The sequence below is a fragment of the Pristiophorus japonicus genome, chromosome 14 (assembly GCF_044704955.1).
Source record: "Pristiophorus japonicus isolate sPriJap1 chromosome 14, sPriJap1.hap1, whole genome shotgun sequence".
NCBI lineage: Eukaryota > Metazoa > Chordata > Chondrichthyes > Pristiophoridae > Pristiophorus > Pristiophorus japonicus.
Window position 1 is genome coordinate 65317139 of NC_091990.1, and position 16040 is coordinate 65333178.

General features: G+C 47.8%; 1 protein-coding gene across 15 annotated transcripts in view; it reads left to right on the top strand.

Moving 5' to 3' along the window:
- The window catches only part of col16a1 (collagen, type XVI, alpha 1), a 618256-nt gene that overhangs the window by 579332 nt on the left and 22884 nt on the right, over positions 1-16040 (top strand). For all 15 annotated transcript variants that reach the window (XM_070899262.1, XM_070899261.1, XM_070899260.1 and 12 more), the window contains 2 exons: positions 7503-7592; positions 8461-8496. In XM_070899262.1, coding sequence (XP_070755363.1) covers positions 7503-7592; positions 8461-8496 — 126 coding nt within the window. The remainder of the gene's footprint in view (positions 1-7502; positions 7593-8460; positions 8497-16040) is intronic.

The window sequence follows — 16040 nt, forward strand, 5'->3', positions numbered from 1 at the left end:
TCTCCCTCTCTCTTGCTGATGCACCGTTACTGACAGTACAGCTCTATCCTTCGATCTCGCTGACACACCGTCACTGAGTACAGCTCTTTGATACAGCGTCACTGACGGTACAGCTCTCTGATACACAGTCACTGACACTACAGCTCTCTGATACACCGTCGCTGACATTCCAGCTCTCTGATACAGCGTCACTGACAGGTAGTACAGCTCTCTGATACACCGTCAGTGACAGTACAGCTCTCTAATACACCGTCACAGACAGTACAGCTCTCTGATACACCGTCACTGACATTAGAGCTCTCTGATACACCGTCACTGACATTAGAGCTCTCTGATACACCGTCACTGACATTAGAGCTCTCTGATACACCGTCACTGACATTAGAGCTCTCTGATACAACGTCACTGACAGTACAGCTGTCTGATACACCGTCGCCGACAGTATAGCTCTCTGATACGCCTTCAGTGACAGTACAGCTCACTGATTCACAGCGACTGACAGTACAGCTCTCTCCCTCTCTCTCTCTCGCTGATACACCGTCACTGACAGCACAGCTCTCTGATACATCATCACTGACACTACAGCTCTCTGATACACCGTCACTGACAGTACAGCTCTCTGATTCACCATCACTGACAGTACAGCTCTCTGATACACCGCCACTGACAGTACAGCTCTCTGGTGCACTGTCACTGAGAGTACAGCTCTCTGAAACACTGTGACTGACAGTACAGCTCTCTGATATACTGTCACTGACAGTACAGCTCTCTGATATACCATGACTGACAGTACAGCTCTCTGATACACCGACACTGACATTTGAGCTCTCTGATACACCATCACTGACAGTACAGCTCTGATACACCGTCACTGACCGTACAGCTCTCTGATGCACCGTGACTGACAGTACAGCTCTCTGATACACCTTCACTGACAGTACAGCTCTGTGATACACTGTCACCACCAGTACAGCTCTCTGATACACCGTGACTGACAGTACAGCCCTCTAATACACCGTCGCTGACAGTACCGCTCTCTGATATGCCTTCACTGACAGTATAGCTCTCTGATTTGCAGCGACTGACAGTACAGCTCTCTCCCTCTCTCTTGCTGATGCACCATTACTGACAGTACAGCTCTCTCCCTCGCTCTCGCTGACACACCGTCACTGACAGTACCGCTCTTTGATACAGCGTCACTGACGGTACAGCTCTCTGATACACAGTCACTGACACTACAGCTCTCTGATACACCGTCGCTGACATTCCAGCTCTCTGATACAGCGTCACTGACAGTAAAGCTCTCTGATACACCCTCACAGACATTACAGCTCTCTGATACACTGTCACTGAGAGTACATCTTTCTGATACAGTGTGACTGACAGTACAACTCTCTGGTGCACCGTCACTGACAGTACAGCTCTCTGATACACCGTCAGTGACAGTACAGCTCTCTAATACACCGTCACAGACAGTACAGCTCTCTGATACACGGTCACAGACAGTACAGCTCTGTGATACACCGTCACTGACAGTACAGCTCTCTGATTCGCAGCGACTGACAGTACAGCTCTCTCCCTCCCATACTCTCGCTGATACACCATCACCGACAGTACAGCTTTCTCCCCCTCTCTCTCTCTCTCTCTCTCTCTCTCTCTCTCTCTCTCTCTGATACGCCGTCACTGACAGTACAGCTCTGTGATACACCGTCACTGATATTACATCTCACTGATACAACGTCACTGATAGTACAGCCCTTTGATACACCGTCACTGACAGTACCGCTCTCTGATATGCCTTCACTTACAGTATAGCTCTCTGATTCGCAGCGACTGACAGTACAGCTCTCTCCCTCTCTCTCTCTTGCTGATACACCCTAACTGACAGTACAGATCTCTCTCTCTCTCTCACTCTCGCTGACACACCGTCGCTGATATTACAGCTCTCTGATACACCGTCACTGACGGTCCAGCTCTCTGATACACAGTCATTGATAGTAGAGCTCTCTGATTCATCGTCAGTGACAGTACAGCTCTCTGATACACCGTCAGTGACAGTACAGCTCTCTGATACACCGACACAGACAGTACAGCTCTCTGACACACCGTCAGTGACAGTACAGCTCTCTGATGTACCGACACGGACAGTACAGCTCTCTGATTCACAGCGACTGACAGTACAGCTCTCTCCCTCTCATACTCTCGCTGATACACCATCACTGACAGTAGAGCTCTCTCCCTCTCTCTCTCTCTCTCTCTCTCTCTCTCTCTCGCTGATACACGGTCACTGACAGTACAGCTCTCTGATACACCGTCACTGACAGTACAGCTCTCTGATACACCGTCACTGACAGTACAGCTCTCTGATACACTGTCACTGACAGTACAGCTTTCTGATACACCATCACTGACAGCATAGCTCTTTCATACACCGTCACTGACAGTACCGCTCTCTGATATGCCTTCACTGACAGTATAGCTCTCTGATTCGCAGTGACTGACGGTACAGCTCTCTCCCTCTCTCTCTCTCCCTCTCTCTCGCTGACACACCGTCACTGATAGTACAGCTCTTTGATACACCGTCATTGACGGTACAGCTCTCTGATACACAGTCACTGACAATACAGCTCTCTGATACACAGTCACTGACAGTACAGCTCTCTGATACACTGTCACTGACAGTACAGCTCTTTGATACACCATCACTGACAGTACAGCTCTCTGATACAGCGTGACTGACAGTACAACTCTCTGCTACACCGTCGCTGACAGTACAGCTCTCTGATACACCCTCACTGACAGTACAGCTCTCTGATACACCGTCACTAACAATACAACTCTCTGATACACCATCACTTACAGTACAGCTCTCTGATACACCGACACAGACAGTACAGCTCTCTGATGCAACGTCACTGACAGTACAGCCCTCTAATACACCGTCACTGACAGTACCGCTCTCTGATATGCCTTCACTGACAGTATCACTCTCTGATTTGCAGCGACTGACAGTACAGCTCTCTCCCTCGCTCCCGCTGACACACCGTCACTGACAGTACAGCTCTTTGATACAGCGTCACTGACAGTCCAGCTCTCTGATACACCGTCGCTGACATAACAGCTCTCTGATACACAGTCACAGACAGTACATCTCTCTGATGCACTGTCACTGACAGTACATCTCTCTGATACACTGTCACTGACAGTACAGCTCTCTGACACACCATCACTGACATTACAGCTCTCTGATACACCGTCACTGACAGTACAGCTCTCTGATACACCGTCAGTGACAGTACAGCTCTCTAATACACGGTCACAGACAGTACAGCTCTGTGATACACCGTCACTGACAGTACAGCTCTCTGATTCGCAGCGACTGACAGTACAGCTCTCTCCCTCCCATACTCTCGCTGATACACCATCACCGACAGTACAGCTTTCTCCCTCTCTCTCTCTCTCTCTCTCTCTCTCTCTCTCTCTCTGATACGCCGTCACTGACAGTACAGCTCTGTGATACACCGTCACTGATATTACATCTCACTGATACAACGTCACTGATAGTACAGCCCTTTGATACACCGTCACTGACAGTACCGCTCTCTGATATGCCTTCACTTACAGTATAGCTCTCTGATTCGCAGCGACTGACAGTACAGCTCTCTCCCTCTCTCTCTCTTGCTGATACACCCTAACTGACAGTACAGATCTCTCTCTCTCTCTCACTCTCGCTGACACACCGTCGCTGATATTACAGCTCTCTGATACACCGTCACTGACGGTGCAGCTCTCTGATACACAGTCATTGATAGTAGAGCTCTCTGATTCATCGTCAGTGACAGTACAGCTCTCTGATACACCGTCAGTGACAGTACAGCTCTCTGATACACCGACACAGACATTACAGCTCTCTGACACACCGTCAGAGACAGTACAGCTCTCTGATATACCGACACGGACAGTACAGCTCTCTGATTCGCAGCGACTGACAGTACAGCTCTCTCCCTCTCATACTCTCGCTGATACACCATCACTGACAGTAGAGCTCTCTCCCTCTCTCTCTCTCTCTCTCTCTCTCTCTCTCGCTGATACACCGTCACTGACAGTACAGCTCTCTGATACACCGTCACTGACAGTACAGCTCTCTGATACACTGTCACTGACAGTACAGCTTTCTGATACACCGTCACTGACAGTACAGCTCTCTGATACACTGTCACTGACAGTACAGCTTTCTGATACACTGTCACTGACAGTACAGCTTTCTGATACACCATCACTGACAGCATAGCTCTTTCATACACCATCACTGACAGTACAGCTCTCTGATACACCGTCATTGACGGTACAGCTCTCTGATACACAGTCACTGACAATACAGCTCTCTGATACACCCTCACTGACAGTACAGCTCTCTGATACACTGTCACTGACAGTACAGCTCTCTGATACAGCGTGACTGACAATACAACTCTCTGCTACACCGTCGCTGACAGTACAGCTCTCTGATACACTGTCACTGACAGTACAGCTCTCTGATACAGCGTGACTGACAATACAACTCTCTGCTACACCGTCGCTGACAGTACAGCTCTCTGATACACCGTACAGTGACAGTACAGCTCTCTGATACACCGTCAGTGACAGTACAGCTCTGATACACCGTCACTGACCGTACAGCTCTCTGATACACCGACACAGACAGTACAGCTCTCTGATGCAACGTCACTGACAGTACAGCCCTCTAATACACCGTCACTGACAGTACCGCTCTCTGATATGCCTTCACTGACAGTATCACTCTCTGATTTGCAGCGACTGACAGTACAGCTCTCTCCCTCTGTCTCTCTCTCTCTTCCTGATGCACCGTTACTGACAGTACAGCTCTCTCCCTCGCTCCCGCTGACACACCGTCACTGACAGTACAGCTCTTTGATACACCGTCGCTGACATAACAGCTCTCTGATACACAGTCACAGACAGTACATCTCTCTGATGCACTGTCACTGACAGTACATCTCTCTGATACACTGTCACTGACAGTACAGCTCTCTGACACACCATCACTGACATTACAGCTCTCTGATACACCGTCACTGACAGTACAGCTCTCTGATACACTGTCAAAGACAGTACCGCTCTCTGATATGCCTTCACTGACAGTATAGCTCTCTCCCTCCCTCTCTCTCGCTGACACACCGTCACTGAGAGTACAGCTCTGTGATACACCGTCACCGACAGTACAGCTCTCTGATACACCGTGACTGACATTATAGCTCTCTGATACCCCGTGACTGACAGTACCACTCTCTGATATGCCTTCACTTACAGTATAGCTCTCTGATTCGCAGCGACTGACAGTACAGCTCTCTCTCTCTCTCTCTCTCTCTCTCTCTCGCTGACACACCGTCACTGACAGTACAGCTCTCTGATACACAGTCACTGACAGTACAGCTCTCTGATACACAGTCACTGACAGTACAGCTCTCTGATACACCGTCACTGACAGTACAGCTCTCTGATACACCGTCATTAACAGTACAGCTCTCTGATACACAGTCACTGACAGTACAGCTCTCTGATACACAGTCATTGACAGTACAGCTCTCTGATACACAGTCACTGACAGTACAGCTCTCTGATACACCGTCACTGAAGGTGCAGCTCTCTGATACACAGTCACTGACAGTACAGCTCTCTGATACATAGTTACTGACAGTACAGCTCTCTGATACACCGTCACTGACAGTATAGCGCTCTTGACACACCGTGACTGACAGTACATCTCTCTGACACACCGTGACTGACAGTACAGCTCTCTGACACACCGTGACTGACAGTACAGCTCTCTGACACACCGTGACTGACAGTACATCTCTCTGACACACCGTGACTGACAGTACAGCTCTCCGGTACACCCTCGCTGATATTACAGCTCTCTGATACACCGTCACTGACATTAAAGCTCTCTGATGGACCGTCACTGACAGTATAGCTCTCTGATTTGCAGCGACTGACAGTACAGCTCTCTCCCTCTCTCTCTCTCTCTTGCTGATGCACCGTTACTGACAGTACAGCTCTCTCCCTCGCTCTCGCTGACACACCGTCACTGACAGTACATCTCTTTGATACAACGTCACTGACGGTACAGCTCTCTGATACACAGTCACTGACAGTACAGCTCTCTGATACACCGTCACAGACAGTACAGCTCTCTGATACACAGTCACTGACAATACAGCTCTCTGACACACCGTCACTGACAGTACATCTCTTTGATACAGCATCACTGATGGTACAGCTCTCTGATACACAGTCACTGACAGTACAGCTCTCTGATACACAGTCACAGACAGTACAGCTCTCTGATACACCGTCACAGACAGTACAGCTCTCTGATGCACAATCACAGACAGTACAGCTCTCTGATACACCGTCACTGACAGTACAGCTCTCTGATTCGCAGTGACTGACAGTACATCTCTCTCCCTCTCATACTCTCGCTGATACACCGTCACTGACAGTACAGCTCTCTCCCTCGCTCTCTCTCTCTCACTGATACGCCGTCACTGACAGTACAGCTCTTTGATACACCATCACTGTCAGTACAGCTCTTTGATACACCGTCACTGACAGTACAGCTCTTTGATACACCGTCAGTGACAGTACAGCTCTCTGCTACACCGTCACTGACAGTACAGCTCTCTGTTACGCTGCGACTGACAGTACAGCTCTCTCCCTCTCTCTCTCTCTCTGATACACCGTCACTGGCTACAGCTTTCTCTCTCCCTCTCTGTCTCTCTCTGATACACCATCACTGAAAGTACAGCTCTCTGATACTGTCACTGACAGTACAGTTCTCTGATACACCGTCACTGACTGTACAGCTCTCTGATAAGCAGCGACTGACAGTACAGCTCTCTCCCTCTCTCTCTCGCTGATACACCGTCACTGACAGTACAGCTCTCTGATACACTGTGACTGACAGTAGAGCTCTATGATACACTGTCACTGATAGTACAGCTCTCAGATACACCGTCACTGACAGTATAGCTCTCTGATACACAGTTGTTGACATTTCAGCTCTCTGATACACCGTCACTGACAGTGCAGCTCTCTGATACACTGTCACTGACAGTACAGCTCTCTGATACACCGTCACTGACAATACAGCTCTCTGATACACCGTCACTGACAGTATAGCTCTCTGATACACAGTTGTTGACATTTCAGCTCTCTGATACACCGTCACTGACAATACAGCTCTCTGATACACCGTCACTGACCATGCAGCGCTCTCTCTCCCTCTCTCGCTCCCTGATAAACCATCACCGACAGTATGGCTCTCTCTTTTCTACCATTATCTCTATCACTGTCTCTGTTGCTTGCCCCAACCTGTCTGTGGGAATTTCAGTTGTAAGACTCTGTTGCACTATGCGTTCAGTTTAAGAGTTCCTCCCATAACTTACTGTTTATTTCTTTTACTGATTGGCTGCTTTTAGGGAGCAAAGGGCGATCGAGGAGCGTTGGGAGAAAGAGGCCTGCATGGATTGGTGGGCCCACCTGGCATCCCTGGAGCCCATGGGTTGATGGTAGGTATGGCACTGCTGCTACATCCCTTCCGCCACAGTCACTGTGTGTGTCAGAACATCAGGCTCCCCGATGGCAGCTTGTCACTCAACACTTGGCAGTGCTCAGGGTTGCTGGGTTGAGCCTTTGTTTTGAAGCAGTGTTCCATCTGGTTTGACTGCCCTACCATTTAGTTACACCTGGATCAGAGCCCTGGCCTCCTGATTTAAATGTCCTGGCAATATCAGAGTCACAGCTGTTTACCTTTTATACCCAAAAGGAGCACGTGGGATACACACAGTTGCTCACCGTTGAAATTGTTACTTATTATCAAGTGGAAGCAGAAGAAATTTGTTTGGCTCGCTTTGAACAGGCCCTTGATTTCTCATTTGAAAGACTGCCTGGCCTGGGCAGAGGCTTGTGCTGTCTGCCAAAGCTGCGGTTTGAAACTGCACTGCGGGACTGGCCGATGCACTGGAGAGACATCAGCTCCGATATTAACGGGGAGGCAGATGAGAGGGTGCGGGGGAGCCAACAGTGGCCAATGGACTCAGCAAGGTCGGGCACGTGGAGGTCGGCACAACCTCATTTAAATAAATCACTGCAGACCCACAATAGCTGGCCAGATTGACTGATTGGCCAGCGGGTGGGAGCAGGCATTAGCAGCAGGAAGCTGCAGCCCGGACTCTGTGGGGGTGGACATTTAGCGGGGCAGGGGTGGTGGGGGGGTTAAAACAGAGACCATCAAGTCACCTCCCAAACTGAGAGGGAAGGTGTGGGGGGATGTCTCGGAGAGGAGGGTTAGAAACTGTACCCACAAACTGCTCGCAGTATATAGCGTGTGCTCCCAGCTTAACTTCTGTCTGTTTTTGTGTTCTTCCATTTCATTAGGGAGAGCCTGGCGAAGATGGGCCAGTAGGGAAAGAGGTACGATGTGTTTAAAATATATATATTGATATCGGGCAAAAGTGATACTGCTTCGTAATGTCAGTAAGGTGGTGAGTTTTAAAGTCATTCTCATTGGTTTGAAGTATAAGGAAGGGAGTCTCTTGATAAAGGAAGGTTAAGACTTTGTGCTCCAATGTGAAGCTTTTCCTCTGAGCGACCTCATTCCCTCCAAGATACCATAGATAACCGGCACCATCAGGGAGCTTCCCCACATCTGGAAACATTTGTGGTAGAAGTTAACTTCGAGCACAACATCCCAGCAGGGAAAGTCCTGCTGCTCCCAATCAAGTGCAAGGTCTTTTTGCCTCTTCTTTTCTCAGCCATTTTTCTCCTCCTTTCTGCCGACCCTCGGGTACACCCCTCCCTCAAACCCCCCCAATTGACCATTCCTCACATCTGAGTCTAGACAATGTGAATCAACAATTTCTATCTTCCCAACCCAGGTCACTGAGGTCAACCACGACATTCCGACTGCCTCCATGTTGCAATCAGCCAACCTGGGCAGGATTAAATTTGGAAATTCCCTGGAAATGGATGGCTCATTGACTCACTGCATTAAACAACTGAGCAGTCAGAAATCCCCTAAGGTGCAAATTATTAACCGACCATTCAAATCTGCATTGTTCAATCCTTCATCTCCCAACAGCACTTGAACCATCGTGACCATTGATTATTAGCGCCTCTCTGTCGCAATCACCAATACTTTCTTCCTCAGATGTTCATCGAGCTCCTTGTCGCAATTCATTGTGGTGTCTACATGCTGCACAATTTGACCATTATGAGGGGCCAAGCATTGTCAGTGGGGATTGCAGCCCCACCTCAGGAGGAGGAGGACGAGGAACAGGAGCTTGACGTGGCCCCGTATGGCCAGCCATACCAGGAGGAGGAGCAGCAGCCACGGTGGAGGCAACATGGCAATGCTGTCGGTGCAAGAGCCACATGTCAGCAGCTTACAATGCATCGGTTCTCTTGAATGGAGGAAACTGAGGAATGCAGCTAATACTGACATATGCTAATGCAGCTATGTGCTACGATAATGGCACATCTCCATGAAAGCACACTATCATGCACAAGACGCCAATGTGAAACGGTCAAACTAACATCAATGTAGTCGCCTCAAACAACAGAACGAAACCCCTCACCAGCAAGTAAAACAAAAACATATCAACATAAGAAATAGGAGCAGGAGTAGGCCATTTGACCCCTCAAGCCTGCTCCGCCATTGAATAAGATCACGGCTGATCTGATCATGGGCTCAGATCCACTCCCCCGCCCGCTCCCCATAACCCTTTACTCCTCTATCGCTCAAAAATCTGACTATCTCCACCTTAAATCTATTCAATGACCCAACCTCCACAGCTCTCTGGGGAAACACCATCACACACAATGAATTTAAACAATGTCTGGAGAAAGGCCCCTTGCATTGTTCATCCCACAGCAGCATCCATGTGGCATATTAGGCAGGCACACTCACAACAATAGTATGCATCAAGCAATGCAACGACATATTTATGACCATTATTTACATGATGAGGGACATCTGGCCATGGTGGCCAAAGTCTTCAGTCAGACTTCCTCTGACATTTGCCACCCCTTACCTTGACCCCCCTCGTGCTCCTCCTTAATGATACCTCAGTCTCTACAGTAAGGCTGCTTGAGGGCTGCTGTGTGTGGGGGGAAACAGTACAGATAGCCTAGCAGGATGCTTTGGACCAGCTCTGGTCCTCGAAGGCCAGGCTGCGGACTCCACCGCCTCACATCAGTGCAGCAGTCTCGGATGGCTTGGGTGTAGACCGCGGCAGGGGCAAAGGCGGAGTGGCAGTCGTGGGAGTTGGAATTCTGTCATCTTGAGCAAGGACAGCATCTTCCATTTCCAGCAGCCCACTGCCACACACCCGGGTCGGAGCCTCAGCATCTGGAGCACGACGTGTGAGCACACATTGCTGGGCTGCTTCACCACCATCACTTCCCCGTTGGACCGGGGGGAACATAGAGAGGATGGCAGCAATCAGTGTGTGCATGGCATCACTCTGCGACTGACTCAGAGCACACTGATCCTGAAATGCAGGAGAGTCTGCGAATTCATGCCAGCAATCACTGACAGCATCACATCACAAAGTCCTTGCGTGGCTTGGGCCTGTGATGCGATAGCTGCTGCCACGTCAAGCATGGCACACGCCATCCCCTCTGGGACTCCACTGTCGCTCATTGAGCCCATCTCCCTCTGTAAGAGGGCAAGGATGGGCTCGGTGGATGCCTGAGAAGCATGGGCAATGCTTGAGGCGGCCTCCCCCAACCCCAGAGCAAGTGCATCCATGCTCTGCGGGACCTTCTCCAATGCACCCATGAGTTTGCGGTGCATTTGCATGGAATCCCTGGACATGGCCTCCAAGTCCAGATCCACGTCTGCCTATCTCTCAGCAGGACTCCTGGGCCGACTAACCCTCTGAGGAGCTGGTCTCTGAGCTTCCCCTCGAGCTGTGTATTGCTGTAGGCCACTGGGGCCAGGAGCCTCAGACTCATCGAACCCCAGGAATTCAGGGTCTTTGGTGTCCCCGCTCAGTGGGACTGATGGAGTGTCCCGCTCAGTGACCAAACTGTTGTCCCCTCCCTCGTCATGCCACCCGTCGGCCGATGTTGACTGATCACGGGCAGGCTGTCGTGCTTCTGGCTCATCATCTGTAAGCACAAAGCAACACGGGAGGGGCAGGGAGGTAAGAGGAAGATGGCATTGGACATTTATATGTATAGGCCATTTGCTATCGAGGGTCACGTATCTCACATAAGTTGCCAACGCCATTCACATACCGTCACTATCCACAGAGGGCTCTGCTTCGCCGCCCGCTACCGTGCCAACTGGCGTGCCTTCGAGGGCAGACACTCGCACCTCGACCTCAGTGAGGTCCTGTATATCAGGCGCCCCACCTCCGGTGCACTGCTGCTCTCGAGGATTGTGAGCCAATTTCACCTGCAATAACAATAACAATAACAAGAAGGTGTGAGTGAGTATGCAGCTTATGGTGTGGCACATGAGCCTTCTGTAGTACAGTAGCTACTACTGTCTGGAAATGTGCAAATGTCCATTGGAATCCGCATGGCTGCGCATACTGCATGTGGGAATGGTGGGATGAGGTGAGAGCCACCTAGGATTACGGATCAGGCTGACGTTCTGCAAACGCATATCAAGAGGGAAAGGGTAATGCGAGGAGGGGTGAGACTGAATAGGGAACAAGAAGATGTGCGACGCTTGTATGCGCAGGGCATGGCTGGTGAACGGAGCCTCAACTTTTCAGGTGGCATCACCAACCAAGGCCATGGCCTGGAACACATAGAGAAGGGGTAGGTACTGCAAAGACTGCAGATGATACTAAAATAGGCTTTGTGGTTGATAATGCTGTAGACTGCAGGAAGATATCAATCAACTGGTCAGGTGGCAAATGGAATTCAATACGGAGAAGTGTGAGGTAATGCATTTGAGAGGGCTAAAAAGGAAAGGGAATACACTGAGAAGTGTAGAGGAACAAAGGGATCTTGGAGTGCAGGTCCACATATCCCTGAAGGTAGCAGGCCAGGTCGATAAGATGGTTAAGAAAGCATACGGAATGCTTGCCTTTATAAGCTGAGGTATAGAATACAAGAACAGGGGGGATTATGCTTGAACTATATAAAACACAAGTTAGGCCATAGCTGCATGTAGTTCTGGTACCGCATTACAGCAAGGATGTAATTGCACCGGAGAGGGTGCAGAGGAGGTTTACGAGGACATTGCCGGGAGTGGAGAATCTTAGCTATGAGGACAGATTGGATAGGCTGGGTTTGTTTTCCTTGGAACAGAGGAGGCTGAGGGGAGACCTCATTGAGATGTGGATAGAAAGGGCATGTTTCCCTTAGCAGAGGGGTCAACAACCAGGAGGCATAAATTTAAAGAAATTGGTAGAAGGTTTAGAGGGGATTTGAGGGGAAATTACTTCACCCTGTGGGTGGTGGGGGTCTGGAACTCATTGTATGAAAGGGTGGTAGAGGCAGAAACCCTTACCACATTTAAAAAGCACTTGGATGTGCACCTGAAGTGTTGTAATCTCAGGGCTATGGACCTAGAGCTGGAAGTGGGATTCAGCTGGATAGCCCCTTGTTGGCCGGCACGGACACGATGCGCTGAAATGTCCTCCTTCCATGCTATAAATTTCTATGATTCTATGACTTTACATTGTGTGAGACTTTGAGATTTACATCATGACATTGGTGCATTAATAGAAAGGGTATTCAGCCTGACTACTCTAGTGAGGTTGTTGAACTTCTCCCGATATTGTTTCACAGGTTTGAAGGCAAAGTTGGCTAAAGTGGACTGGGAAAATAGATTAAAGGGTAAGATGGTAGATGAGCAGTGACAAACATTTAAGGAGATATTTCATAACTCTCAGCAAAGATATATTCCAGTGAGAAAGAAAGACTCCAAGAGAAGGATGAACCATCCATGGCTAACTAAGGAAGTAAAGGATGGTATCAAATTGAAAACAAAGGAATACAATGCTGTAAAGAACAGTGGAAGGCCAGAGGATTGGAAAATTTTTTGAAGCCAGCAAAGAACGACTAAAAATAATAGAAAGAAGATAGTTTATGAGAGTAAACTAGCAAGAAATATAAAAACAGACAGCAAGACCTTCCACAGGTATATAAAAAGGAAAGCAGTAACTAAAGTAAATGTTGGTCCCTTAGAGGATGAGACTGGGGAATTAATCAATGGAAACAGAGAAATGGCAGAGACTTTGAACAAATAGTTTGTATCGATCTTCACGGTAGAAGACACTAAAAGCATCCCAAGAATTGATAATCAAGGGGCTATTGGGATGGGGGGACTTAAAACAATCACTATCACTAGAGAAAAAAGAACTAGGCGAACTAATGGGACTAAAGGTGGACAAGTCCCTTGGATCTGATGGCCTGCATCCTCGGGTCTTAAAAGAAGTGGCTGCAGAAATAGTGGATGCATTGGTTGTAATCTATCAAAATTCCCTGTTTGCTGGAGAGGTCCCAGCAGATTGGAAAACCGCAAATGTAACGCCGCTATTTAAGAAAGGAGGGAGACAGGAAGCAAGAAACTATAGACCAATTATCTTAACATCTGTCATTGGAAAAATGCTGGAGTCCATTATTAAGAAAGTCGTAGCAGGACATTTAGAATATGATAATACAATCAAGCAGAGTCAGCATGGTTATATGAAAGGGAAATCATGTTTGACAAATTTGCTGGAGTTCTTTGAGAATGTAATGAGCAGGGTAGATAAAGGGGAACCAGTAGATGTCATTTATTTGGATTTCCAGAAGTAATTCAATAAGATGCCACATAAAAGGTTATTGCACAATGTAAAAGCTCATGGTGTTGGAGGTAATATATTAGCATGGATAGAGGATTGACTAACTAACAGAAAACAGAGTTGGGATAAATGGTCATTTTCAGGTTGGCAAACTAACTAGTGGGGTGCCACAAGGATCAGTGCTGGGGTCTCAACTATTTACAATCTATATATTAGCATGGATAGAGGATTGGCTAACTAACAGAAAACAGAGAGTCGTGATAAATGGATCACTCTCTGGTTAGCAACCAGTAACTAGTGGGGTACCGCAGGGATCAGTACTGGGACCCCAACTATTTACAATCTATATTAATGACTTGGGAGAAGGGACTGAGTGCAACGTAGCCAAGTTTGCTGACGATACAAAGATGGGAGGAAAAGCAATGTGTGAGGAGAATTGCAAAAAATCTGCAAAAGGACATAGACAGGCTAAGTGAGTGGGCAGAAATTTGGCAGATGGAGTATAATGTTGGAAAGTGTGAGGTCATGCACTTTGGCAGAAAAAAAATCAAAGAGCAAGTTATTATTTAAATGGAGAAAGATTACAATGTGCTGCAGTACAGCGGGACCTGGGAGCACTAGTGCATGAAACACAAATGGATAGTATGCAGGTACAAGTGATCAAGAAGACCAATGAAATTTTGGCCTTTATTGTAAAGGGGATGGAGTATAAAAGCAGGGAAGTCTTGCTACAGCTATACAAGATATTGGTGAGGCCACACCTGGAATACTGCGTGCTGTTTTGGTTTCCATATTTATGAAAGGATATACTTGCTTTGGACGCAGTTCAGAGAAGGTTCACTAGGTTGATTCCGGGGATGAGGTGCTTGACTTATGAGGAAAGGTTGAGGAGGTTGGGCCTCTATTCATTGGAATTCAGAAGAATGAGAGGTGATCTTACAGAAATGTATAAGATTATGAGGGGGCTTGACAAGGTGGATGCAGAGAGGATATTTCCACTGATGGGAGCTAGAACTAGAGGGTATAATCTTAGAATAAGTGGTTGCCCATTTAAAACAGAGATGAGAAGACATTTTTTCTTCTCAGAGGGTTGTAAATCTGTGGAATTCGCTGCATCAGAGAGCTGTGGAAGCTGGGACATTGAATAAATTTAAGACAGAGATAGACAGTTTCTTAAACGATAAGTGGTTATGGGGAGTGGGCAGGGAAGTGGAGCTGAGTCCACGATCAGATCAGCCATGATCGTATTGAATGGCGGAGGAGGCTCGAGGTGCCATATGGTCTACTCCTGCTCCTAGTTCTTATGTTCTTATATTAATGACTTCGATGAAGGGACTTAGTGTAATGTAGTCAAATTTGCTGATGATACAAAGATAGGTGAGAAATCAAGTTGTGAGGGGGACACAAATAATCTGTAAAGGGTTATAGATAAGCTAAGTGAATGGGCAAAAAATTGGCAGAAGGTGTATAATGTGGGAAAATGTGAAGTTATCCACTTTGGTAGGAAAAATAAAAAAGCAAATTATTATTTAAATGGAGAGAGATTACAAAATGCTGTGGTAGAGAGGGATCTGGGGGTCCTTGTACATGAAACACAAAATGTCAGCAAGCAGGTACAGCAAGTAATTAGAAAGGCAAATGGAATGTTGGTCTTTATTGCAATGGGGATGGAGTATAAAAGTGGGGAAGTCCTGCTACAACTGTACAGGGCGTTGGTGAGACACCTGGAGTACTGCATACAGTTTGGTCTCCTTATTTAAGGAGGGATGTATTGGAGACTGTTCAGAGAAGGTTCACGAGGTTGATTCCTGAGATGAAGGGATTGTCTTATGAAGAAAGGTTGAGCAGCTTGGGCCTATACTCATTGGAGTTTAGAAGAATGAAAGTTGATCTTTTTGAAATGTATAAGATTCTGAGGGGGCTTGACAGGGTAGATGCAGAGAGGATGTTTTCCCTCATGGGAGAATCCAGAACTAGGGGCCTGAGTTTCAGAATAGGGGGTTGCCCATTTAAAACAGAAATGTGGAGGAATTTCTTCTCTCACAGTGTTGTGAATCTTTGAAATTCTCTACCCAGGGAGCTGTGGAGGCTGGGTCATTGAATATATTTAAGCTGGAGATAGACAGATTTTTGAATGATAAGGGAGTCAATGGTTATGGCGAAGAGTTGAGGCCAGGATCAGATCAGCCATGATCTTATTGAATGGCA